The sequence below is a fragment of the Scleropages formosus genome, chromosome 4 (assembly GCF_900964775.1).
Source record: "Scleropages formosus chromosome 4, fSclFor1.1, whole genome shotgun sequence".
Lineage (NCBI taxonomy): Eukaryota > Metazoa > Chordata > Actinopteri > Osteoglossiformes > Osteoglossidae > Scleropages > Scleropages formosus.
Genome location: NC_041809.1, coordinates 5,914,926 through 5,941,100, shown reverse-complemented (window position 1 = coordinate 5,941,100; position 26,175 = coordinate 5,914,926). Strand labels below are relative to the sequence as shown.

Here is a 26,175-nt window from a genome sequence, read left to right as displayed (position 1 = left end):
TTGTATCGGCGCAATCGAGAGAGAACAAATTGCAGTTCGGAAAATTGCTAAACATCCCATGCGTCAGTCTGACAGCGGGCATATTACTAATATTATTTTGTCACTTAGCCGACGTGTTTTTCCAGTTTGTCCTGCTTGTACACCTACACATGTAACTGGAGCGGTTCAGGTAATACAGTGTATCTCGCTCAAAGCTGCTGCAACAGAGGACCTCGTGGACAAGTCCTTCACCGCTGCACTCTCGCGTCTGCTCCCTGCAGGAGAGGGGGATGCACTGACCACGCCGATGAGGCCCGCGTCCGTCTCCGTCTGCTTCACGGTGACTTGGATTACTGGACTGGGACGGTTTCTGGTCAGCGCCGCCATGGCAACGGCGTCAGGGGCCGTGCTGCTCTTCCTGCAAAAAAGAGCGTGTCAGACGGCAGATGTTCACGTCGGCATTCGAGTAGGAGCCGAACCGAACGCACGCGTGAAACGCGGACGCCGTGATTGGTAAACGCGACTGTGGGAAGAAAGAGGAAGGATTTACGGATTTATGTTCGAAACACTAATTTATGGTCATGCTGAATTTTAGGAAGTACAAAGAAACAGAACAAATATGTGGCGGATGGAACACGCTGCACAAAGAAGACATATCGCAGAATTCATACTGTCAGATTTTAAGTGAGCGCAGCTATGAGGTATCACCTCTTGAAATTTTAATTTTTAACTATATGTATCAGCGAGCAGCAGCGATGTGTTCAAAAAGTACATAATTAATCTTGGTTCAAAATGGAAAAATATCATATAAACCATTTATATGATATTTTTTCAATTTGAACCAAGATTAATTCTGTACTTTTTCAAGTGCAAAAATATGATAATTCTAGAAAAAATGACTTTCTCGATCTAGAATACATTTATTTTGAATCCCTCAAGTTTGAGCATCAACCTACGGAGGAAGTCGCGAGAAAGGCGTCTTCGTGGCATTTTACCTCAAGCCAACGTGAGGCAGGCAGGAGTCCGAGGCCTCGCTCTTTTTCTCTACGCCTTTGCTGACGTCCGAGAGACTGCTCTGAGCCACGAGCTCTCCCTTGTCAAACATCAGGTGCAGACGATAATTCACCATCTTTACCAGGATGAAGAAAACTGTGATCGCGGTGCAGTAAATACTGAGGGCGAGCGCAGTGGGTGGTAGGGCCTAGGGGAAAAAAAACACACACACACACACACACACGCCCACTCTAAACACCATGCTCCGAAAGGGAAAAGGCTTCTCAATGTGGCAAATTTAAATTTTCATACATTATAATTAACAAGTGCACAACTTTGTGAGCCACTGAAGTCAGGGAAAGGGTTCTCTAAAACAAGATAAGACGCAACTGCTTCATATTCAAGTCTGTTTTAATTTTATGATAATCATCAATGTTTTTACATGCTGGCTGATCTTCCTGTCTAACTATGTTCCTCGGTTTTGATGCTTTCTGTGAAAAATATTTAAAAATATATTGCAAGTGATGGCACATATTATAAGGGTGGCACAGCGGTACAGTGTGTGGCATTCGTGCCCGCCAGACCCTGGGCGTCCTGTATGGTGTCTGGATGTTCTCCCTGTGTTTGCACAGGTTTCCCCCTGGTGCTCTGGTTTCTTCCCACAGTCCATAAACATGCGTTGCGGGTGAACTGGTGACTCTGAATTTCCCTTAGTTTATGATTTTGTGTGTGTTTTGGTGTATGCGATTTGCCCTGTGTGGGCTCGTGCCCTGTCTAGGGTGTACCCTGCCTCACACCCTGTGATTCCAAGACAGGTGCTGAACCTCCCTGACCCTGCACTGGACAAGTCCCTATTAATAATGGCTGGATGGATACTGTAAGTGACATTTATTCTTCAAATTTTAAGCATCTGTGATCATTTTCTTCACGTTTACCATCCACATAAAAAATGAAACTGCTTTGTTGCACATAATTCTATTTAACAGCTGGAATTACAATGAACTCAATGCTCTTAAATAATTTATATGAAAGAACTGTGAACCGTTCCTCTATTTTTATCAGTAAGTCGTTCTTCATGACATCAGTTTTCTTTCACAAGGAGTTTTTGCTCTAGATGATATGTGTACCCGAAAAAATGTTAATTTTTAAAATGATGCAAACTATTTAGAAACGCTAAATTACAATTCAAATTCATTTAACTAAAAAATGGTGCTTGATGTCCTTTAACTGAAAATTATGCATAACTGATGTTTAACAGAAAAAAAATTATACCAGTGTCCGGGCAGTCATTTCAATACTTACCATTAAGTTCTTCCCCAAAGAGCCTTGTAGAACAAAATTTATTTTGTCACTATTAATACATATAGTGCATACATTTTTCCTGGCAGACACTTGCAAAATTCTCAGCTAAAACCTTATGTCTGTTTGAAAATAGGTTACTGAAACCACAATTATCCATTATGTAGGCCTAAGTGTGATATGACCTCATTATTATTTTTATTAGCCTAACTAAAGAAAAACCTTCACAGACTTTCAACGAAGAGTTTTGATACTTTTGACTGTCAAAATAATAAAAAAAAAAACTGACTAAAAAAAATACAATTGATATTCATAAAGTGAAACGGGTTGCAATTATTTAACATGTGAAGAATATTCTGTGTTTGAAATCAAGTGGATCTTCTGTCACTACAAGCCTATAACCAATTAAGGTCAGTTATTCCACTGATTGTAGGAATGAGAAAAATTCTGATTTAAATGTCTGAACGAGATGATAGCGGTGAGAGCTCGTCGCCAGGTGTTTCCAGTGAGGGGCGCTGTTGAGTCAGAATGTCTGCAGGTCTCACTGCGGGACAAAGGGGTGCGCAGCCTTTCCTTGCAGAATGAAGGTGCAGGAGGTGAGACTGCCAGCCCGATTTTGGAAAGGGCTGAATGGAAAGAAGCGCCAGATATTTAAAAAAAAAAAAAAAAAAGTGCCACGCCCACTATTTCTAAATCGCAAAATCACCACGCGCAGAATCCAGCGGAACCTGTTAAGATGCAGTGGGTGTGGAAACCTGACAAACAGTGCGCACAGATGCTGGCATCGTCATGGTGATGACCGATACCCGCGTGCACCTTCTGCGCGTGCTGCCTCCATATATCCTGATTTGCGGGGGGGAAGTATGGAAAGGCGCTGCGCATCCGGCGTGTCGGTCCGTGCGCTGCACGCAGTCGCGCCTCGGGCTCGTGGGCTGCCTCCCCGTGGCCGTGCGTCGGCATGCGGCGGAATAATGCGGCAATAGCCGCAGTTAAACCCCGCGTCCAAAACGAGACGGTGAAGCACGTATTTTAAGACACGCGCATGCTGCAAAGCCGTTGCGCCGCACGCTCAGCCGTTTGAACCCTGTGCTGACGTCTCCTCCGGGTTATGCGTGGGGTACAGTGTAGTACGGGGATCTCCCGAGTGCAGACATTCACGCCCAGCAGCGCACACACGCACCATTTTCATCCTGTCATTTTAAATGCACACACACACACACTCACCAAATGCAGGGAGAGCGGCAGCACGAGCAGGAACATCCATGTGTAAAGGTGGCACGAGTTGTTGAATTTGTTCTGCTCCGGGTCGTGGTACCAGCCTCCGGTCAGTGATGCCCAGACCCCCTGCCGCAGGGTCTGGACCACCTGAGAGCCCATCTCTTCAGAGGTGACGGAATGGAGGAGGGAGAAGCGCGCGGGCTGCGGTGTTCAGTCAGGGCGCCGTCATGCCGTGGCTGCGGGGGGTCTCCTTTATTCCGCTTATAGACGGCTCTGGTGCGCTGCCTTCGCGTTTTGGGGCTCGAGTTCTCGCATCCCCCTTCTGCTCAGATGCGCGGCTCTGCAGATACACATCACCGCTAATGCAGTCGGTAACGGGGACGGACCAATGCGCGGCCCGGATGATGCTCAGATGATGCTGAGAGCTCCGCAAATAACACATCACACCCTGCCTTGGAGGGGCTCGCACTCCTGGCTTCGCGATGTCCACGCACAGTTTGGACAGAGTCCGACGTTTTTTTTTTGTTTTTTTTTTTTAAATATATTGTAATATATATATGGCTTTTATAGAGCTCGGTTATTACGATATGTATCCTAAACCGAGCGCTCAGTATCACATTTCATAGACAGTGTAGCGGTCATATTCCATTCATACAGGTCAGGTGACCCTTGCATTGTTCATCAGCAACTGCAAATGATTGATCAGGAAAATACAGGAAAATATTTTAATTAAACCTGAGGAATCGCTGATAAATGACTCGTACGGGCATCTCATAGATAGGAGATCATATATACATATATAACTTCCATACGAACCAGAGGAAATGCTGAGTGTATCGGTCCAACCTGTGGAGCAGATATTATTCCCCCATTAAAAATAACGTCAAACGTTATTAATTAATGATTAAACAACTGTATTCTTTTTGGTTAAAATTTAATATTTTTGTTAAAAATTTAAAGGTCGTCGTTTAGACCTTTGTGCAAAAAACACAAAGCAGGTGACAAAGCCTGAGCTGAAACCTTTCATCAACTACATTTCATATTTACCATACCCTGGGGATCTAATAATTACTACTTTTTGATGACTTTATTTCCTTATTCTTTGTTATTTAATTGATATAATAGATAACCATTATTACGTTTTGGTAATTTACTGTTTTATTGTAGTTACAGTGAATAGACTATGGTAGTAGGAGGAAGTCACAAATACTTCTTGCTATACACAACACTTTAAGAACTGGAAAATGTTCACCCCACCTCACCCCACCGAGAGCCCCATCAAACGTCCCTAGTTTTTGAAAGTGGGGGCTGTATTAGTGTAAGGGATTCTTGTTTTCACTGCTACACATATGATAAAACAGTGTACTGTCACTTTAAGAGATTTGGACACCCACAATTAGTAGATAGCGTCTGTTAATTTGAATACCGGTGCAACATTTTATTCTAAAACACTTGTATAAACAAACAGAGAAGAATTTTAAATAAACTCATTGCTATTGTCACTTTCGATTTCAATCAGAAATAAGGTGCGACGTTATTTACCAAACTTCATATTATTCTGGGTGCCCTCTATTTCTGTGAAGATCTGGTTAAGTAAAATATTTCACTATATTACATGGGGCAAAAAAAGGGGAGAAACTGCATTCTAGTGACATATGGTTCGCTTTGCAAAATCTAAACTTGCTTGAATATATTTATTTACTAGTATTTGTATTCTGAATCTCATTACATAAGGGGGTGTGGTGGTGCAGTGGGCTTGGCTGGTCCTGCTCTGGCGGATCTGGGGTTCAAGTTCTGCTTGGGGTGCGTTCTGATGGACTGGCATCCCGTCCTGAGCGTGTCCCCTACCCCTCCGGCCTTGTGCCTTGTGTTGCCGGGCTAGGCTCCAGTTCGCCACGACCCTGCTTGGGACAAGTAGTTTCAGTCTATGTGTGTGTGATGTCATTACGTGTTACATTACGTCCATCCAGTAAGAATGGCACATGACCAGTTCTGTGCACATGCTTCAGCTGAATGCCATACTGGGAATCCTGAAATGTGGGTACTGTACTGATTTAGATCCATCAACTTGAAATCTGAAGATCCCTGGTTCACATGCCCTGTTTCTGAGTACCTTTTGTCAAGGCACTTACCCAGCAGGTTGTTGTATTCGCAGTGTAAGTGTGTGTGTGTGTATTCGCAGGTGTATTGTGAAAGGGCAGCAGGTACCATGGAGCTAGGAGATACTCACTTTGAAGTCAGGGATTGCAGGTTTAAATCCCACCTCTTGCTGTAGTACTTTTGAGGAAGGCACTTAGTCATTTATCAATCTGTAATTGTGCTAAGTTTTTTGACATTGTAAGTTGCTTTAGAGAAAAGCTTCAGCTAATTGGGAGGAAAAAAAAAGAAACGCAAAGGCCTCGATTACACAATAAAGATTAATAATAAGCAGCAACTATCAAAAATATGTTAGCGCCGGTGTCGGGGCGCGACCGGCAGGGCGACTACTTGACTGACAAGGACAGAGGAGTTCCGAACGAGTTCAAAACGTGATTTCTTGGGCAGAGCAGCGGAAATAAACATTAATTTGCACTAAATATTGGAATAACCAGCGTGTCCCTGCCCTTATTCTATTTGCCTTCGGCGCTGACGCATCGCAAACGCACGTAGACCTTTACACTACGATGCGCTGTACGATTTGAGGACCGGATGGGGGGGGGCTAAATGAATGAGTTCGAAACAAGCTCTTATCGAAAGTGTCACTGTAACACTGCTGGAAACCGGGTCCGCGCTCCCGGGCAAAGTTTTCGGCATTACAGCCGTCACGTGCCGAGTCGCCACGCCAGGGCAGCGCTCGCGCGCTCCCGAAGGCGACTCCTCTCGTTGTTTTCACTCGGGGGACGCGCGCGTCACGTGCGCAGGGCGCACCAATCAGCGGGGAGCGCTCTGCCGTCTCCCCCGAGAGGGGGGGGGGAGTGGGTCACTCGAATCGGAGGAGTTCGGCAGCGATGGCGGCGGCGTACTCGTCGCGTTCACCGATTTCACTGGCGCTACGAGTCTGTCTCTAAAAGTTCCATCTTTATTTATATTTGTGTCTAGTTTTGAGGGCCACGAGGTGTTCCGCCGGCGGATTTAAAACGGTCGCAGTGCCCGCCCTCTGAAAAGCAGAGTTGAGGAAAAGGAGCGAGACGCCTGACGAAGTTGTGTCAAGAACCGATGGAGAGCAGGAGCGAAGAGGGGCCAGAGCCTGGACAGCGACTGAAACTAAACTATCCATTCTTAATAAAAAGTATTTCTATAAAGGGAGTCCTTCGGCAGTTAGATGAAACTTTTATTCACACTTTTAAAATCGACATACTCAACGCACTGTGTGTGGATAAACTTCGGTACGTCCCGTACGTGCAGTAGCTGAGGTGTCGTTAAGAAAAGAGATTAATTTAATATAAATGTGACAGAAAGAGCGACATTTTTCGCCGTTATGACACTTTATCGTAGTTGTGACTCCGTTTGGGCGCGAGGACGCGCCGTCGCGCTCGGGAGCTCTGCGCCGCGCGGCGGCCACAACTCCCACCTCATCTCGTAGTGACCTTTTTTTTTTTTTTTTTTTTTTGCGGGAGCTCGCGCCGCGTCGCGTGGGCAGTGAGTCCGCGGAGCGCCCGCGAGCAGGACGTCGGAATGCGGTTTTAAAACGCCCTCAGCAGGAGGTCGGGAACGAGTTGGCGCCTGCGAGCTCTGACTGAAAACAGACTCAGAGCGCCGTGTGTCTGTCACACTTAATTGGAACACTGTTATAAAACGTGAACTTTTAAGAGATACTTGTGGTCGTTTCGGCTCTGACTTCCAACCCCCCCCACACATCGGCACCTTATGGTGCGACCGCGGCCACCGGGACATGGATGCTTCCCAGGCCGCTTTCCCGACCGGTGAAGAGCGGCCGAGCGTGAGCGCGCAGGCGGCCGGGAGGGAGCCCTCCTCGGGCAGGCCATGGGCGCACTCGGCCCCGCTGTGCCCCCGCTCGCTGTGGACCGCCGTGTTCGACTACGAGGCGAGCGGCGAGGACGAGCTGAGCCTTCGGCGGGGCGACGTGGTGGAGGTGCTCTCTAAGGACGTCGCCATCTCCGGGGACGAGGGCTGGTGGACCGGGAAGATCAACCGCCGCGTCGGCATCTTCCCTTCCAACTACGTGAGCTACCAGCCGGCCATCTACCGCAGGCTCTCTCCCCAAGGCAGCGGGGCGGCGGAGGGGGCGCGCGAGGACGACGGCGGGGCGCCCGTGCACGTCGACTTCGGCGAGCTCGTGCTGGAGGAGATCATCGGCGTCGGCGGCTTCGGGAAGGTCTACCGGGGCACGTGGCGGGGCCAGGAGGTGGCCGTGAAGGCCGCGAGGCAGGACCCGGACGAGGACATCACTGCGACGGCGGAGAGCGTGCGCCAGGAGGCCAAGCTCTTCTCCATGCTGCTGCACCCCAACATCATCAGGCTGGAGGGGGTGTGTCTGGAGGAGCCCAACCTGTGCCTGGTGATGGAGTACGCTCGAGGCGGCACCCTGAACCGGGCCCTGGCCGGAAGGAGGGTCCCGCCCCACATCCTGGTGAACTGGGCCGTGCAGATTGCCCGGGGCATGCAGTACCTGCACGAGGAGGCCGTGGTGCCCATCATACACAGGGACCTCAAGTCCAGCAACAGTAAGAGGGTCTCCGCCATCTCCTTCTGCCTGTATGGAACCGTGTGGAAAACACGGCAGTTGTGGTGGTGGTTAAGGTACCTGTAGCCTAGAGGTTCTTGGTGCGAGTCCCACTCCTGCTGTAGTACCCTTGATCAGGGCACTTATCTTGAATTCCCCCAGATGTCTAAGGGGGTCAAAACACTTAAGTTTTTTAGGATAAGTGGCAGTCAAGCAACAAGTTAAAACTTTAATACTGTGTATAAATATGACTTCATTTTCAGTATAAGATTATAACTACTCAGTTGCAATTTTCAGTAGTTGGGAATTCTTTTCTACCCCTTTAGTTTTTTTAAACACGTGGTGGTGTAGTCATTGTTGGGTTTGTAGTAATTTATTAGGGTGATTACTCGTATACCACAGACAACACGCACATCAGACCGTGTTAAAATATGGACTGTTTATGTGCATTAAATATTAAATTTCCATCAGATATGAGAAAACATTTCTGTTAAATATTTTCTTATCTGCGGGCAGCCTGACCAACTGAACACGAATCTTTCGGAAAACCTGACTAAAAGGTGAAAATGGCAAAACGGGCCTAAACACTTTCCCAAGACTGTTTTTCATCTGTGTTGTAATGTGGAGTGTTTCCTAAAAACTACCATAATCCCTATCAGGGTACATTTTGGCAGTGTCACAGAAAAACTGCCTGAGCATTAAACTGTATACATAATTTATGGTTTTGCATCACCCGGACTTGGTAGCAAGCGTTTAGGGTGCAACTAGTTGCCGGACTCAAAATAAAACCCTTTGCCACTCTGTTTCCACCCTTATGTTGCTGGTAGATCAAACTTTACTTTGTTACTCAATAATGACTACCACAGATATTGCATAGAAATGATCTCAGGCTTTTGTTTGAGGGTTCCTACCATGTTCTGCAGCCTACGTGGAGCTTTCAAGGACAGGTAGAACGTGTGCAAGTGTTTACCCATTTATACAGCTGGGTAATTTTACTGGAGAAATGTAGGGTAAGTACTTTGTTCAACAGTGCTACACCTGGAGATGGGATTCGAACCTGCAGCCTTTGGGTTCAAAGGCAGCAGCTCTAACCACTAAATTACTAGCTGTCCCAATTATTTTTTTATGGGGCTTATTTGTATTCTTTCTATGAGCTTGGTAACCAGGTAGCTGCTTGTCATTGTGAGCCTAACATGTAATTTTGGTGCAATGAAACCATAGGACGACACCCGGCTCTGGACACTGCAGGGAGCAGTAGCCCGTTTGCCAAACAGATATGTGGGTGAAGAGCCATTCACCCTCCACCTTCCCCAGCAATTCCCTCTACAATGTTTGGGCTTCAGCACATGGTTATCTGTGCCACACTCCCATGATGCAACAGCAGTCAGTACGTACACAAGGCCTGTAGCTGGGATGTCGCTGAAGATGCATTGCAGGGAAGAGTGAATTTCAGGCATGTAACTAATTTTGAAGCAGCTCACTAAAATGACAAAGCCACTGGTTAAATGTGTTAGTGAGGGGAGAGTTGAATATCCCTAAAATGGGGGTTATTCTCCAGTTGCAGATAGAGGTGGTCATCTAAAACTTCTGGAAAAGAATGGGTTTTAAAAAAAAAAAAAAAAAAAAAAAAGGGCACAAAACAATACAGAAGGAGGAAAAAGCAGTTAGTTGTTCTTCTGTATTAGAAGCTGGCTGGGGGCTTGAGTGATGTTTGTCGGGGGGGGGCACCGCTCCATCCACCGCATAGCTGGGGTGAGTAAGTGATTAGAGGTGATCTTCAAGAGCACCTCATGGCCTTTGGGGGCTGGGCTGCTATGTGCTCATCAGATGTTGTGGGAGGTGGGGAGAGGGACGGAGTTGTGGTTTAAATGGGGTTTGGGCAGGAGGGAGAGCGCAGGGCATATTAAAAAAAGATAAATAAGGTACGTAACTATTAGTATTACAGGTTGCGTAAGCATGTTCCTATCTCTGTCAGAAGTTACTGGGATGAAAGAGCTGCTCTTTATAACTACATGGTAATTGTTTTGGGAGGGAACATCACACTCAAGCTTAACATAAAACATGAATTTCTATACTTTTTTGGAAGGGGCTTAAATACATACACACAAAGAAAAATGCAATTGATGAATATAAGAGCAGTCATACTACTAGGAAGGGGGTACAACTGATGAAAAGGGCCTTTGTGTAGACCTGTAGTACTGTGAAGGAATACGTAACATCATTGCATGGACCCACCCACCCCACAAAGCTCATTAGATGTTTAAGCTTTATTTGGAATTGGGCTGCTCTTGCCTTGATGCCTGAGTTCATAGTGTGAAAACATGTTATTTGTTAACTTGTTTCTGCCAAATTTCAGGAGTAGATTAATTGTGGAACCATAATCTTTGGGGATGGGAATCTTTCTTTAAACCAAGGAGATTTTTGGGTGTGTTCGCCAAGGGAAGGAATCTGGGTCTTGTTGTAGCATCTGCGTCACGTGCCATTTTTAAGATCAGTTTATTGCATGTCTGGGATAATTTTTCCTTGGCTTTATGTTCTTTAACTGTAGGTATAGTTACTGAAATATGGAAAGATGCTTTCTGTTTTATTTTTTCTTTTTCTACAGTACAAATTGCTTTAAAGACACTAAATCATAAACAGAAGTCCATATATACACAGCTGTATTTTCATCAATACTGACATAAGTGGTGTGGCCATATGACCCAGTCCAGCATTTTGATTTTAGTTTTAACTACTATGAATGTTCATAATGTCAGGAATAGTTATAAATTTTAAACAATTAATATATATTAACATTTGGATGGTATTGTTAGAAGAAAAGTGTTTACAGACTTTAAGAAAGTTTGATTACTGTTTAGAAATATAATCTCTGTAAGTATCCATATAATTTAGGATATTGTCATGTTGAAAATCTTCATTGTTCAGTAGGGAAATTTCTCTGCAGCCTTCTGGTTGCACTTTAAGGATTAATGCGACTCCGTTGCTTTGAGGAACTTCTCGTACATCCTGTAATTAAACTCCTCAGGGGTATGTCTTGTCTTAACATAAGCCGGTATGCTCAGTTTGAAATACAATGCTGGCATTTTCGTTAATAGTGAAAACAAAACATTGGTACTATGTTCAAACTGTCAGATTTTCGTGCAAGCATATTAAAAATTTAGCGACTTGATTTGTGGAAGATTACTCTGATCAGTGGCCTTGGAGAAGAGGTCTTAGTTTTCTGTTCAGTCAGTATTTATAACAACAGATTTTTCTTCCTTCAGTTTTGCCTCCAAAAAGTTCCATTTGACTTGCTTCATGAACCTTAAACCTCAGAAATTTAGTGTACAGATGGTCCCCGATTTACGATGGGGTTATGTTCCGCGAAACCCATCAAGTTGAAAATATTGTAAGTTGAAAATGCATTTAAAACACACCTTTGGCTAGCAGACTGGGAGATGTGGATTGCTGCTGCTGCCCAGCATCGCGAACGAGTATTGCTTGCCCGAGGGGGGGAAAAAAAAAAAATCAAAATTCGAAGTACAGTTTCTACTGAATGTCTATCGCCAGCTCACCATTGTAAACCGGGGCCCACCTGTTCTTGCTAAATGTGCTTTGTGCAGTTGTTGGGTTTGGTCTCATAAGTCCTTTCTGCGTTTTAGATGTGCTAGTTAAATTTGCCTCAACTGCTCCTCTCAGACCTGAGGATGTCAGGCGTTAAAGGTTGAGTTATATGTGTTCATTTACTTGGACCGGATGTGTAGGAAAGACGGGTTTTGTGTAGTACTGAGCCCGAACAGAGTCCCTGCAGCCAAAGTGGTTCCATAACTGGGCTCTTCAGACTACAGTGATGTGATGAAGGTATAAACGAACTTTTTCCTCCAGATGTGGAGTTTTTAGTTGGTTTAACAGAGTTCTGTTTAACTAGATGCACTGTGCTAATTAAATACGTTCAGCTGCTGTAAATGTTGTGTTAAGTTCTTCACACTAGCGTATATAGGTAGAACATTCAGTATGCTCTTTCACTTGTTTAGGCTCCGTAGGGATGTTTCCGTTTTAGTTGTGATTGAGTGCATCCTTCAGGTTAGTGGTTATCCTCTGCTGTTCCCTTGAACTTCTCCAAGCATTTTGTCTTTTCAGGTCTGATTAGATCAAAAAATTTGTTGGTTGTCTTGTCTGTCCATGGTATCTTTACAAGTCCTCTCCAGCATCAAAGTTGAAAGGAACCCATATTTTTCCCATCTTGTTTTTCAGACTCCAGCTTTGCCATGCATAATGTTACAGAAAATATTACTGCTTTGAACTACGTATCTTCGTTCTTGTGGAAACAGACTCCTGTCTTCTCAGGATCTTTCTTGGTATTTCCATCATGTTTAAACATGCGACGTGTCTTTTGATTCTTAGATTGCGCTTGATCATTATCAAAAGGCAAAAATTGTCACCTACTGTACTTCTGTGTTAGAGACCTCCAAACATCTGCATTTTCTACTTGGTCATACTTTATCAAAACGGCCAAGGTTTTGTTTAATAATGCTCTAGCCTGGATATGTTTGAACATTTTCAGCGTTCGGGATGTTCCTTGTTATTTAGCTGAGTGTGTTCTCCTTTTCCTGATTTGTTGCTGTAGAAACCCCATATCATATTTACGCCTAGATTTGCATTTGAATCAAGTGTGTTGCGAAGTGCAGATGGGGGAATGAAAAGAACGGTAAACATTCAGTTGAATAGTTTGTGTCCTCTTATTTCAGACTTTTGATGTGATATGTTAATGTTCAAAGTCCAGTCCTCCACTTCTGAACAACACTGGTATGTGTTTATATACTGTAAGTATAAAATAACACATGTTGCAGAATAACTGTCTTATTGAGCATTTCCAGGGCATTTCTCAATGCAATACTAAGTTGTTGCTCTTGGGATCTGAGTAGTTCACAAAGGTATTTTGGGGTAAAGAGGAGCATGAGCAATTTGTATTTTGAAATAAGCTCCTCACATAAATACATAGACTTTACAAATACATACAAATTGCTCATGCTCCTCTTCACCCCAAAATGGTATTATGGTATTCAAGCCAAGACTCAGTTTAGCATAAGGGACTCTAAACGTCTGTCTGTTCTTCCTCATTATAAGAGTTTATAGAATTCCCCGTCCTCTTAAGATGTGTGTGTTTTAGGAAAGACCTTCAAGAGCATGTGAATTGGGGTCAGGGTTTACTCAGCTGAACTCACCTCTTAAAATGTGCTGTCGGCACTGAAGGCACTGAGTACTAAGCATGTTGGTGAGCGGCTGCTGAAATTTAGTTGAACAAAAGTATTTATTTTTTGCCTTGAATTGGTGAACTTGCGTCAAACTTGGTTTTTCTTAACTCAATAATGGTAACTAGTCTTTGTTTTCCATGATTTTTATGACACTTGTTCATCACAAATGGTGCTGTTTTTATTTATTTGTTTCATCATGGACCACCTGAAAAACCTGTCCGATTCATCAAGTTCCTGGTGAAAGAAGTGGTCTAAAAATAGAGCTAGCCATCTCATTTTAGAGTCGGAGCATTTCGGTCATAAGTGAGTTTTAAAAAAAAAAAAAAAACTCCAGAAATGCAGTCATTCAATAGAAGAGTCCAGAGTGATGTTTCAAAACCTTGAGTATTATAGCTCTTATGGGTTCAATTCCTGTATCGTCTCATTAAAAATAACAGCGTAGTTTTAAAGAACCTTTGAAACTATCAGTAAATTTGTGGTCTTGAGTTACTTTGCGTTCTTACCTCGGCATAAGTTGTGTTTGGATCTTCGACTACACTTGGGTTGTGTATTCAAGTCAAGAGCCAGTTACATTCTGGTTTATTTTTAGACAAAGAGGAGGATAATGTTTTGTGCAGAAGCTGAACTAGTCATTGTGGAGAAAGCAGCTGACTCCCTTGTCCCCAAGGCACGTAACAAAGGTGAAGGCGTAGAAAACATGGTTCATGCAAGGACTATCTCTGTCTTCTACTATCAAGTCTTTAAGAGTTCCTATAGAACAAAAACTTGAAATGCTTTGTAGGGCAAATTATTTGGTGAAACTGGTAGTTAAAATGTGAAGGTGAGGGTACAGAGCCTGGGGAAGGTTGAGATTTACACTCAGTACAAGAGGCATTGTGAGTTTTAGTGTGAAATACATTAATAGTTTGGATGGCCTTATAGCTGTCCCAGTTAGGGTCCTCCAGTTCTTTACGACCCTACCCCACCCCCGGTTCAAGTGGCCTAGCTGCAGGGCTGCTGGGTTAGGAGCAGCTCGTCTTTCCACGCAACCCTGACAAACAACCCTAGTTTGCAGATGTTAATTGAATCAGTAACATCTGTTTGTCCAAGCCCACCTTGCACACAGACTCTGGCACCGACACCAGGTGTCCTCCAGTTGTCTTGGGATCGAAATTGCGGTTTGACAAGACCCCAGTTTCACCACGCGCTGCAGTTCCTCCTGGGTGCATAACTTGTGAGAAGTTTTGCCTCTGGAATGCTTTGTCAGGGAAGGGATGAGTGCTGGTTTCAGTTACTATGAGGCGGCTGGTGGTGGTGGTGGTGGTGGTGGTGGTGGGTGGGGGGGGAAGGGGTGGTGGCGCTGAATCGTTTCGGACCATCACCTTGCGTTTCATGTTTCTGCCTGCATCCCTCACTTGCTGTCATGGCAAAAACTTTCTACCTTAAAGAAATATCAAGAAGTCACCGAAATTGTCTGCCTTTGTGTTCCCTAATCTTTTAATACCTTACTTGAAGGAATGCAGCTAATGAGGGGCAAAAGCTTAACATAAGTTCACACAATGGAGTGGTCAAGAACTGGTTGCTAGGTGACTGCAGCTGCAAGAATGCTACAGCTCCCAGTCCTGAAAGGCTTATTTTCATTATATTTAATCTCCTCAGTGCCTGCTGTTCAATAAAAAAAAAAAAAAAAAAGGCTGGGAGATTCCTCCTGATTGCGAATGGGGATGCAGCCATACTGTAGGTAGCTGCCCCTTATTGGTAGTTGCCCTGAAACTTGGCCACGCGCCATATCTCTCGACATACTTTTAATTTTGCAGTTTCGGGTGTGCAGCTCCAAAGGTGGAGGAATTTCAGGCATGTGCTCAGGCGGCTGCACATTGACTGGAGATAGGATCAGGAACAAAGGTGTCCTGTTCAAACAGAAAACAGCATTGCATTATCAGCCACGTCTAAACGATGGCTATTGTCTCTGACCAACAACCCCGCCGTCCCGTTAAATGGCTGTAACATAAATATCAGATAGTCAAGGAGGTGCCGAGGACAGAAGTGTCTTTAGACGGAGAGAAATGGGAATTTGCTAAGCTGTTTGTCACAGCTGCACTGCTCATCTAATCCAAACATGCGTTTTAGGTAAACAAAAAGGGCTTGTTTTGTAGCCCGTTAATTTCCTTGTGTAATGTCAAGTCAGAGGTTGAACAAAATGTTTATGAACTATCAACTTGCGTATGTTAAAAGGTTCTATGCAAAAATAAACAAAACTGAAGTTAAGGTTACAGTCATGAATGGTGGTGTTTTTTCAAGGACGTTCGACACATTTTTGAAAATGGCCAAAGCCGTCTTTTGAAAGTTTGTTACAACCCTCTTGATGGAATTTAATATTGTCAACACATTTGTTTGTTACAAAAGCAATGACACTTAAATGGAAAAGTTACCGGGCACTAAATTATAGGAGAAATAACCAATTGCACAAAATTATGCATAGTAAATACAGCTGTATGTAATTGTGAATTTAGTACATTTACTCATTTAGCTGACGCTTTTCTCCAAAGTGATTTACAATGTTAAGGCTACAATTATTTACCCATTTATACAGCAGGGTATTGTACTGGAGCAATTTTAGGATAAGTACCTTGCTCAGAAGTATTACAGTCAGAGGTGGGGATCGAACCGGCAACCAAAGGCAGCAGCTCTAACCCCTATGCTACCAGCTGTCCCAGTGCGTAGTAAATAAGGTTATTAAAGATGTTAACGAAACATCTTCAGCGTATTGTGGACTCTGTGACTTCAAACTAGGTTAAGCCTGAAGGGCTCCCAAGAATGGAGTTTTTTTTTTTATCTCACATATCAGTAAACAAACTGCTGGAATTAACCCTGTGAAACCTGTTGTGATGGAATGCAGTTCACATTTTCTCAGAATGAAACTGCAAGGCACAAAGTCGTGTGTATACAACAAGGAACTGTCAGATGAACCACACGTAGCCTTGTGAGAGCTTTAAAATGTGGAACGCTCCATGACGTTGACAGAACACAAGGCAAACTTCTGAAGAAACTCTTCTGTGGTGGAAAGGTTCCTGTTGTTACAAGTCCTGTGTGGACTGTGGAGATCAAAACGATGTTGTCTTTTTTTGTGCCCGAAATATAATCCCAAGGTTATACACTGCAATTATCGTTCCCTTTTCCTAAGGGATTGCAGGGTCTGCCAAGGTGTGGCAGAGTGGGTGGAAGACTGATTCACTTCCCTTACATATGTGGTGTTCCTCACTGGGAACCTCCCGTGGAACAGAGCACTTAAGTGACTGGCAGTGCTGGTCGTTGTGCCAAGACCTGGGGCTCCTTTATCAGCTGTGCGTTCTGTAGTAGATTAATATTAAACCAGCAGCCCACACAGCATGTGAAAATTAAAAAGAAAGACATGCTCTTTTGTCCAATGAAATCTTGCCTATATTGTGTAAACTCTAACATGCCGATAGTTGTCAGATAAAGCAGTTTGTCGGGTTGGTTGCCACCGTTACAGAACTCAAGGACAGACGGGAGTAAATTCCGGCTGTAAGAATTAAATATGTTCTTGAGTTGTTACACGTTGGCAATCTTGGAACTCATGTTGGGTCATTCCGGCGTGAGGCTATTCATTGCTGCAAAAAAAGAAATCTGTTGACGTTTAAGTCTTTGTTTTCCTCACCATTGCTGAGTGAAGGTTAGGCATTTTTCCTGTTTTTTTTATTTTTTTATTTTTAATGTAAAAATTTTTGTATGATTAGGATTTTTAAATTGTAACAGATCAATGAACTGTTGTTATCTGAAGGTGGCAGCTCACAATATTTGACATCCTTTGCAAAGTTTGGACACTTTCACTCGCTTTATCATGGCCATTTATATTTTTATCTTAAAACACATCTGGGAGCCACACACAAACTCATGTGGTTCCCAGAATGCACTGTAGTGTTTCTTGCACAAGTAACATAGAACACCTCTGCTTTGCAGTACTGCTGCTTGAGCAGATTGAAAATGATGACATCGGAAAGAAGACCTTGAAGATTACAGATTTTGGCCTTGCCCGAGAATGGCACAAGACCACCAAAATGAGCGCGGCGGGTACCTACTCCTGGATGGCGCCTGAAGTCATAAAGTCCTCCCTTTTCTCAAAGGGCAGCGACGTGTGGAGGTGGGGCTTAACTTTTTCTCTTTATATCCATGGAGAGACATGTCTGTCACCTGTGATAATTTAGTTCTCATTGAGAAGTTGCTGCTCCAGATTTTGAAACGGTGCAGTCCTGATTCTGTTCAGCATCCACCATTGCATGTTTCTAATCGTGTTCTGCATTTTACCATCCTGGAGTGACACGTACTGATACTGTACCCTGGAAGCACTGCAAGTTAAAAATACATGCATGTACCTGTGCTTTGATGGTGTGTCAGATTTCTTCCCTTGGTCCAGTTGACCTTGAGATCAGTTTTTTTAGGATAAGGTTTATTGTGTGTAGACATGGGGTCATGCTTTATCCTAGGGAAAAGGGATGCCTCTGGCTACATGATGATTACCCTATTCTACCAAGCATTAACATTAGCTCCTTGTGATCATGTTCATCTTTGCGAATGAATGGGGTCATTCATTATGGGGAAGATCCATATCTCTCTAAGAGCCGCTGAGGCAGGCATTCTGTTGATGGATTGAAACTGGTGTTCTCCTCCAGCTATGGAGTACTGCTGTGGGAGCTGCTGACAGGAGAGGTACCCTACCGGGGCATTGACGGCTTGGCCGTAGCCTATGGCGTGGCTGTCAACAAGCTGACTCTCCCCATCCCGTCTACCTGCCCCGAACCCTTTGCCAAGCTCATGGAAGGTACGTGCAGACAGGTGGATAACATGAGCATTTTTGATTTGTGAAAGCAAACTTGCTTTGTCACTCTCAGGGCTTATCAGCAAAGATCTTATTTGAAATTAGCTATTAAAGTTGTTTAATTGTATGAGTACTGGCAACGTTATAAAAAATTGAGATGTTTCTACTTCACTGTCCCAGACAGGCAGGTGTATATTGACTTGCCTGGTGGTGGTTGTTGTTCTCCAGAGTGCTGGGAGCAGGACCCCCACATTCGACCTTCGTTTGCTGCCATTCTGGAGCAACTGACTGCCATCGAGGAGGCTGTAATGGCCACGATGCCCCAGGACTCCTTCCACTCAATGCAGGAAGACTGGAAGGTGGAGATCCAGGAGATGTTTGATGAGCTGCGCACCAAGGAGAAGGTTAGCTCCTGCTGCTGCTTGTATCTTTTATCACTTAAATTTTTTTTTTCCTCAGGCAAAGGAGGGGAAGGTTAGTGGTTGCTTAAGGGTACAGCAGCAAAACAGCTCAAGGACTTAAAATGAAATGCACAACATGCATCTTAAACAGCTCTGGAGACAGCAGACTACTCTTTTTCATCCTGTTTTTCTCAGCGAACCATTTCAAATCTTCTTTTCTTGTTCTGTAGGTGAAACACGTGCTGCCAAAGCTAATCCCAACAACCCAACAGATTTTCTCATATTTTTCTGCACAAGTCAAAATGTTTCCTGTTAAAGCATCGGGGTCAGTTTTTAAATTCTGATAAAATGTATCTGAAATACGGGAACAGGTTTTTAAGTGCCAACAAAAATGCACCGCTCAAATCTTGTAGAGGTGGGAAAAAATGTTACTGCCTTTGCTTTTAATTGGTTACTGTTAAAGGCGAGCTAATCGTCATCGTAACAAAGCAAGTTATTAGTAGTGAAACGGTTTAAGTATTCCCCCACCTCCAGCCTAATGCCATAAGCTGCTTCCTCTCTGTGGTTCCTCGTTATGTTAAATGGGATTTGTAATTGCTTTATCGAGGAAGCGGTTTCCCGCAAGTTCAGCTGAATGAGGCTTGGCAAACCAACCAACGTTGGTTACGTGCATTGCCAGCTTCTGTGGACACACCGCTACTACCTTACTCTTTAGTTTTCATCCTTAAACCACATTTAGAAATTAAGCAGCGGAGAGAAAGTGTCCCCTATCATTATTGCAAACTTGTGCAAAAATTGTTTATGGTGTTTTGTTACTGTGGACCATTGTATGTGCTTTTCTAAGTCTTCTGTTTCCCTTCTTTAAGATGTCTCCATTTCACAATCATTTGGTTTTGCCGAGATGAAGAAAGCTTCCTAGAAGAAAGAAAAAAAAAAGCCAGTTATATTACATCTGTTTCCAAAGATTTCTTTAAAAGCAATTTATAAACATGCTAATTTTTACATTTTCATTTTTTCTGGTGAAATTCATAACTACATCAAATTTCTTCACTTTTGCAACAACGTTATTTTTCTATCCGGATCGTTTGATCATTCCTGTAGCCAGTTTGAGAGATTTGAGTGCTGCATCTAACTGAAAACGTTGATTATTTTAAAAGTAATAGCAGGGAAAAGCAGAGGACAGTTAAGATCCATGAGGCCTCATCCCTTATGTTTTAATGAGTGTTTTCAGTGATCAGGCAGGAGCACTTGGGTGGCAAAGTCCTCTCGAAGTGCGAGTGCTCAAGTGTAGCACCGGCCACTTTCCTTAATGCGCCACCCTCCCTCGTGTTTGTGACAGTCATTCACATCTGACAGAAGCATCGGCCTTGGGGCTGCAAGACGAGCCTCCTCCTGCACACAAAGGACTTATATCTTTTGTCTGTTCTGCCAGTACGTGTCATTACGTGGCAGGTTGACAGGTGTGTGTAATGGACAGCTAGCACACCACCCCCCGAGCACATACTGTTGTGGTGCCTCCAGCTCTACTCCATGTCTTCCATAGTGTAATGACAGTTGTCATTGATCCTGCCACTGCAGAGGCTTGTTGTACTGGCAGCTCCACCCCTCAGAACTCTTCACTGTCCATTCAGTCATCACAGACTGCGTTATGTAGATTTTGCCGGCCGGTGAATTTCATGCTATAATATCGTGTTACTGACGCTGCTCACGGTCATACTTGTTTTAACATCTTTCACTGCAGACTGAACCCTTCTGTAACTCACCACTGTATCAGATTCTCCAAAGTGCGCTACCTGTAAACCTCAGTCACCGCAAATCGGCAGTTAATGTTTCCCTGGTTGCTTGCAGGAGCTGCGCTCACGCGAGGAGGAGTTGACTCGGGCTGCACTGCAGCAGAAGTCGCAGGAGGAACTGCTGAAGCGGCGGGAGCAGCAGCTGGCGGAGCGTGAGATCAACGTGCTTGAACGCGAGCTCAACATCCTCATCTTCCAGCTCAACAAGGACAAGCCCAACGTTAAGAAGAGGAAGGGCAAGTTCAAGCGCAGCCGCCTCAAGCTCAAGGACGGAAACCGCATAAGCCTGCCCTCGGGTGAGTTGTGAGTCTTCTCGGTGAAACAGAACCGGGATATTAGGTCTGGAAAGCTCTGAAACGGGGCTTTGGGTATACAGGTTTCTCAGCTTTCCTTACAGCACTAAGAGCTCAGAAAAGGAGATAATTCTTATGAATAAACTCTTGTTGGCTGCCCATCTGGAGCAAAGTCAACCTGAGCTTAGACCGTTCCGGACTACATGAACAGTCATGCTTTCCAAAGAAAAAAAATCATAGAGGCTTAGAGGTTTAGTCTCAGCAGCTGTTTGGAACACTGATGACTTGTGCTACATTTAAAATTTAGAAGACCTCCATAACCTTAATCTGTGCCATGAGTTCAGACAGCAGCAGTGTGAGGATCATTTACATTACATTTAGCTGATGCTTTTCTCCAAAGCGACTTACAATGTTAAGGTCACAGTTATTACATGCTTACAATCATTTACCCATTTATACAGCTGGGTAATTTTACTGGAGCAATTCAGAGTAAGTACTTTGCACAAGGGTACTGCAGCCGGAGGTGGGGATCAAACCTGCAGCCTTTGGGTTCAAAGGCAGTAGCTCTAACTACTATGCTACCAGCTGTCCTGGATCATTTAGTGTTTGATTAGGAGGAATCGCACAGATGCATTTCCCCTGTGTGATTCAGATTTCCAGCACAAGATCACTGTGCAGGCCTCGCCCACCATGGACAAGAGGCGGAGTCTGAACAGCAACAGTTCCAGCCCTCCTAGCAGCCCCACGCTCATCCCCCGCCTCCGAGCCATACAGCGTAAGTGAGAAATTTGCCTTCCTGGGCTGCTTGTAGTTTAAGCCTTTGTTTGAACACAGGACCGTCACCTCTCTTTTCATCATTTGGTAAAAAATGTTTTCTCCCCCTCAGTGAGCTCACCTGTTGACTCTGGCAGGCGGGGCAGTATGTATGTTTACCACCAGGAAGTGGATATCACAAGCGAGTGTGAGCCCCCTATTGGGGGTAGGAAAAAAGGCAAGGAACTGGTGCATTGTGGGACGTGGCCATTCTGTGTGAGGGCTGGCTGTGCCCAGTCGAAATGTGCTGTGATTCAGCTAGTTTGTACCGCTGTCCCGCTTCAGGAATCACTCAGAAGCTTCCTCTCCCTCCACAGGTCCCAGTCTACTACTCAGGGGAAATGAGAATTTTGAAAAACTGTCACCCTTAACCTATGAAATCATGTTAACCTTAATTGATGGGTTAGCGGTGGTCAGTTGCTATAAACACAAGGCAATTCTTTTGTTTATTTTAAAGGATACCGTGTTTCTAATCACCAAATGAAAAACTCTGACTTGGTGGGACATTAATACTATCCATTGTAGTGATTGACAGAGCTTTCTTTGGCTTCTGTTATTCACATCTTCCACCATTGGCCATGTTTGCATTTCTTGCACAAATTGGGTAATATGTGAAGTTGGGGAATGTGTTCACCTGGACCACTCAAGGTATACTTTAAACCCAACCATCAGTATTGTACTTCACTTGAGAATCAGAGCTTCATCCTCTCCTGTGGATGGTGGAGGTTGCTTATTTGCTTTTTTTTCATGGTTGCTGTTTGACTAACATTTTTAATATGGCGTCAGTGCCAGTGCAGGAGCCATATTGATGACTGTCGATTCACATGTTCTTCTCAAATGCAGTGACTCTTGATGAGAGCAACAGGACGTGGGGGCGGAGCACGACGTACAAACCAGAAGAGTTCGAGGATGTCAAGAAGGGCTTTAAGAAGAAGGGACGTACGTGGGGACCGAGCTCTGTCCAGACCAAGGAGCGGGCGAGCTGTGCAGAAAGGTGTGTGACAGCATGCCTGTGATGCGTGTAGCAGTGCAGTTGACCATTTTACACAGACCACCAGTGAAAAAACACCCCTTTTTTTTTTTTTTTTTTTTTTTTTTTTTTTTTTTTTTTTTTGCAGGGTACGACCACTGTCAGATGGCAGCAATCCCTGGTCCACAAGTCTGGTCAAGGCCCAGAAGTCTGTTCCTCTTGCCTCCTTGTTTGCAGAGCAGGGTAAGTGGAATTCCAAATGGACTTATCGCCCTATGTGATCATTTACAAATGAACCAGAAGGTCTACTACAAATGGTGTGAATTCAGGCCCTTGCACGAAGCACACCGTTGTGGCATTTTCCATTAAGTTTGTTTGTTTTTAAATTTTATTTTCCAAGGGACCAATGCCGACAAGGGTTACTCTGCAGAAAGCCCTGACAACAAACCAAAGCAGCTGAAGTTTCCCAGTCAGGTGTACATCGATCTACCTCTGTGTAGTGATGACCAGGGTGAAGCCGGGGCCACCCCTGAGGGCCTGGAAGACCCAGGGACGTCAGCCAGCTCAGCCAGCACCACACCCCAGGTTACTCCCACCAACAGTCTTAAGAGGGTGCCAGTGCGACGGCGGACAGACTCTGCTCTCTACGGCTGTGGTTCGCTGCTGGCCTCGGTGGCTCTGGGCTTTGACTTGCGAGAGGCATTACGGGGACCTGCCAGCGATGAGCCCGAGCCCCGCGAGGAGAGAAAGAAGAGGGAGGGCCTTTTCCAGCGTGCTGCCCGCTTCCGCCGCAGCACTAGTCCCCCCGGGGGCCGATCTCGTAAGGACGAAGCCATCTGTGCCTCCACTCACTGCCTTGTGCCTGCCAACCTTCTCTCCATGTCCTCCATCTCTGAGTGCAACTCCACCAAGTGCTTGCTGCAGTCGGACTCGGAGGGCGCTGACCACAGCCCTGTGAAGGAGGCGCCCCCTGTTGGTCTGGCAGAATATCGGACACACTTAAGCATTCAGGCCATCGCTGTTTCCAAAACTGAGCTGCAACCAGCGACCGCGGAACAGGGTGCTGGCTCACGGCTCCGAAGAAAGAAGTCAGCCCCGGCGCTCTGTTACAACAGTGAGTGAGACCCACCCCTCGCCCACCCGGTCTCCATTGCTTTCAGTGTCTGTCTCTGGTACTAGTCTTTGTCCCAGTATCTCTACCAGCGAGAAACCCAGTTCCCAAACGGAGTCCCAGTTCGGTGTGTTCAGCTGCTTAACTCCGAGAATCTGGTAAAGTAGTCCTTGCTTCAGATAGTAGTTTTCGCTCATCATGTTAGCAAAATCAGGACAGTGTCCAGCTGTAACCAGAACCTTTTCATGTTTGTTGTTGCACGATTGTGGTTATTCGCGATGGCTTTAAATCTTTTTCGTGTTTTTCTTTTACGATATAAAATGGAGTTACTTAGCAAAATGTGTTTGGATTACAGATAAGCGTTTGTATGAGAGTATAAAGAGGAGGATGTAGCTGCATTGTGTGACTTGCGTTTGCACTGGAATGGACACGGGCCAAAATTTGGATCATCTGTGTCACCTCCGGAGTACCAGGGTTCCTTGTAGAGAAATAAAAACTGTATTCCACACCTGACCCAGTAGATTGTAATTTGGCTGCAAAAGAGCCGGAAGTTTGGATCTGTTTTCCGCCTTGGATCTCAAAGCTGGTTTTCTCATTTCTCTGCAGGTAACGGTACCGCAGGCTCCCACACGAGCCCCCTGGCTCCCTCCTCACCCGGCTCTGCATCAAGAAAGAAGCTGGACAGGGAAGCAACAGTGGCAGGAGATCGTGGCGATGGCGTATCAAGACCGAGGCCTCCCTCGCTCCGGGGCAAGCCACATACCTGGGGCCTTCTCTGGGGTCGTAATAAAAGCTGCTCCCTGGGCCACTACTCTGGAGACAGGAGCGCCCGTGACCTGGGAACCCTGCTGTCGGTTGAGGCCGGTGCAGGGTGCTCTCTGCTCGATATGGATTCTGAGGGCCAGAAAAGGGACTGCACTGTGCCCCTCTGCCGCATCCAGAGCACACCTGGCCGGCCCTCTGTATACGAGCTGGAAAAGGAGTTCCTGTCCTAAGACAAGCTGCACCTTTGGTTTCACCATTGTTGTGAGTTTAAAAAAAAAAAAAAAAAACACCCTTCTGTATTTGATCTGTATGTGGACCACTGATTTTTACTTGTGTATACAAGGTGCATTCACAACTTGTTTAGGTGCTGGGCATTGACTCCCCAATGGATAATTTCATACAGAGGATGTTTTGCCTTTCCGAAACCTGTTGGCGACAGTGGGGAAAACATTCCAGTTTCATTTTGTGGTCAAACACTGTACCAGAAATATTGCATTCCTGTTTTAATTTTAAGTTTTAAGTTATGTGATCATGCACATCCTCTTAGGATACTGAACAAAATAGAATGTTTTGCTTTGTGTTTTGTTTTGATTTCAAGATTGTGGTTCGTTTTGTAATTTTGTATTATCACTAAGATTTGCAGCTGCCGCAGTGTTCGTTGTCGTTCGCTGTCAGGGCACGTTACGGAAAAGACCATCGCAAAGGCATTTTACTGGTATTTTGCTTTGTTCACAAGGTACCGGCGCTCTAGGGTTCAAATAACATAAGCTTATATGTTGGGTATTGCGACCCTAGAATGTTCCTTCCAGCTGCTATATATGATAGTTAACTTGACTATGTAAATTATACTTTTACAGCATTTTTTTTTTTTTTTAAATGTATCAACCAGTATCCTATAGCAACTGTTGTGAAATTAGACAATGGAAAGGGCTGCAGTGGTAGATATGGTAAATCACTGAAATGAAGGGAATTGGTACAACAGTATGGTTTCACTAAGAGACTCGCGTTATTGGTGGGTTCTTAGTAATATTTTAGCACCATTAGACAGTTATTCAGCCGCCCATTACTATATACGGCTACTTCGAAGTAATACACAAGACATGACCTGAAAGTAATTTAGTATGGTTAAGGGCTAAAACAAGTGTTTATTTTTCTGTGCTTTTGACTAGCCAGTTTTAATCCTCATCGGATTCATTCCACTATATTTTTGTATTTTGAATTTGTATGGAAGTGAAAATGTACTTTTTTTGTGAAACTCAATGCACCTTCCTAATAAGGATAGTTGAACGTTAGACAGTATTCAAATAGTGCCGCTAACAATGGACTCCTGTTCGACAAGCTGTTTACTTCCACCTTTACTTAGTTATCACCATAGTAAGTGCAGAAGAAAGCGGATTTTGTACAGAACTACCAGATGCTTTCCTTCAGTTTGCTTCCACAGTGTTTGTTGTATTGCAATATATTTGCCATACCGTTTTTTTTTTTATTATTTTTATTGTTTTTAAAGTGTAGAATTGACAAAATTAGAAATTCTACTTCCTTAACACTGGAAACACTGGTAGCCCCCAACCCCCCTAGGTAGTTTTTTGGCCACCAAAAATGCCTAATGGTTTGGCGTGTGCTGATGATCCGAGCTCTGGTTTTTCATGCCAGGATGGAATTTTAAAAAAACTATGCAAAGTGCAGTCAGTGGCCTTACTGGAACTGTCCAAATCTCACCACTGTTGAGGTTCCCCATGAAATATGTCTTTGACAAAGTTGCAATCAAGTTTAAATTAATTTCCCAAGTTTTTTTTTTTTTTTTTTTTAATAAAAAAGATGCTGTCC

At 44.5% G+C, this 26,175-nt stretch overlaps 2 protein-coding genes across 7 annotated transcripts in view; one reads left to right on the top strand and one right to left on the bottom strand.

Annotated features, from left to right (window-relative positions):
* The window catches only part of pcnx2 (pecanex 2), a 32,069-nt gene extending 28,208 nt beyond the window's left edge, over positions 1 to 3,861 (bottom strand). For all 5 annotated transcript variants that reach the window (XM_018749455.2, XM_018749459.2, XM_018749454.2 and 2 more), the window contains exons 1-3: positions 3,496 to 3,861; positions 975 to 1,180; positions 280 to 397 (exon numbers count right to left, since the gene is read on the bottom strand). In XM_018749455.2, coding sequence (XP_018604971.2) covers positions 280 to 397; positions 975 to 1,180; positions 3,496 to 3,648 — 477 coding nt within the window. In that variant the 5' untranslated portion in view covers positions 3,649 to 3,861. The remainder of the gene's footprint in view (positions 1 to 279; positions 398 to 974; positions 1,181 to 3,495) is intronic.
* A 2,607-nt stretch (positions 3,862 to 6,468) lies between these two features.
* Positions 6,469 to 26,135, top strand: map3k21 (mitogen-activated protein kinase kinase kinase 21). 2 transcript variants are annotated; one of them, XM_018749627.2, is made up of 11 exons: positions 6,469 to 8,153; positions 17,347 to 17,527; positions 18,057 to 18,205; positions 18,431 to 18,606; positions 20,452 to 20,692; positions 21,342 to 21,464; positions 21,576 to 21,680; positions 22,346 to 22,496; positions 22,621 to 22,715; positions 22,873 to 23,586; positions 24,190 to 26,135. In XM_018749627.2, exons 1-11 carry the CDS (start codon positions 7,361 to 7,363, stop codon positions 24,576 to 24,578), a joined length of 3,117 nt encoding a protein of 1,038 aa, XP_018605143.2. In that variant the 5' UTR covers positions 6,469 to 7,360; the 3' UTR covers positions 24,579 to 26,135. The 2 variants fall into 2 exon arrangements, with proteins under 2 accessions (XP_018605143.2, XP_018605144.2); XM_018749628.2 differs by lacking the exon at positions 21,576 to 21,680.
* Positions 26,136 to 26,175: the final 40 nt, after the last annotated feature.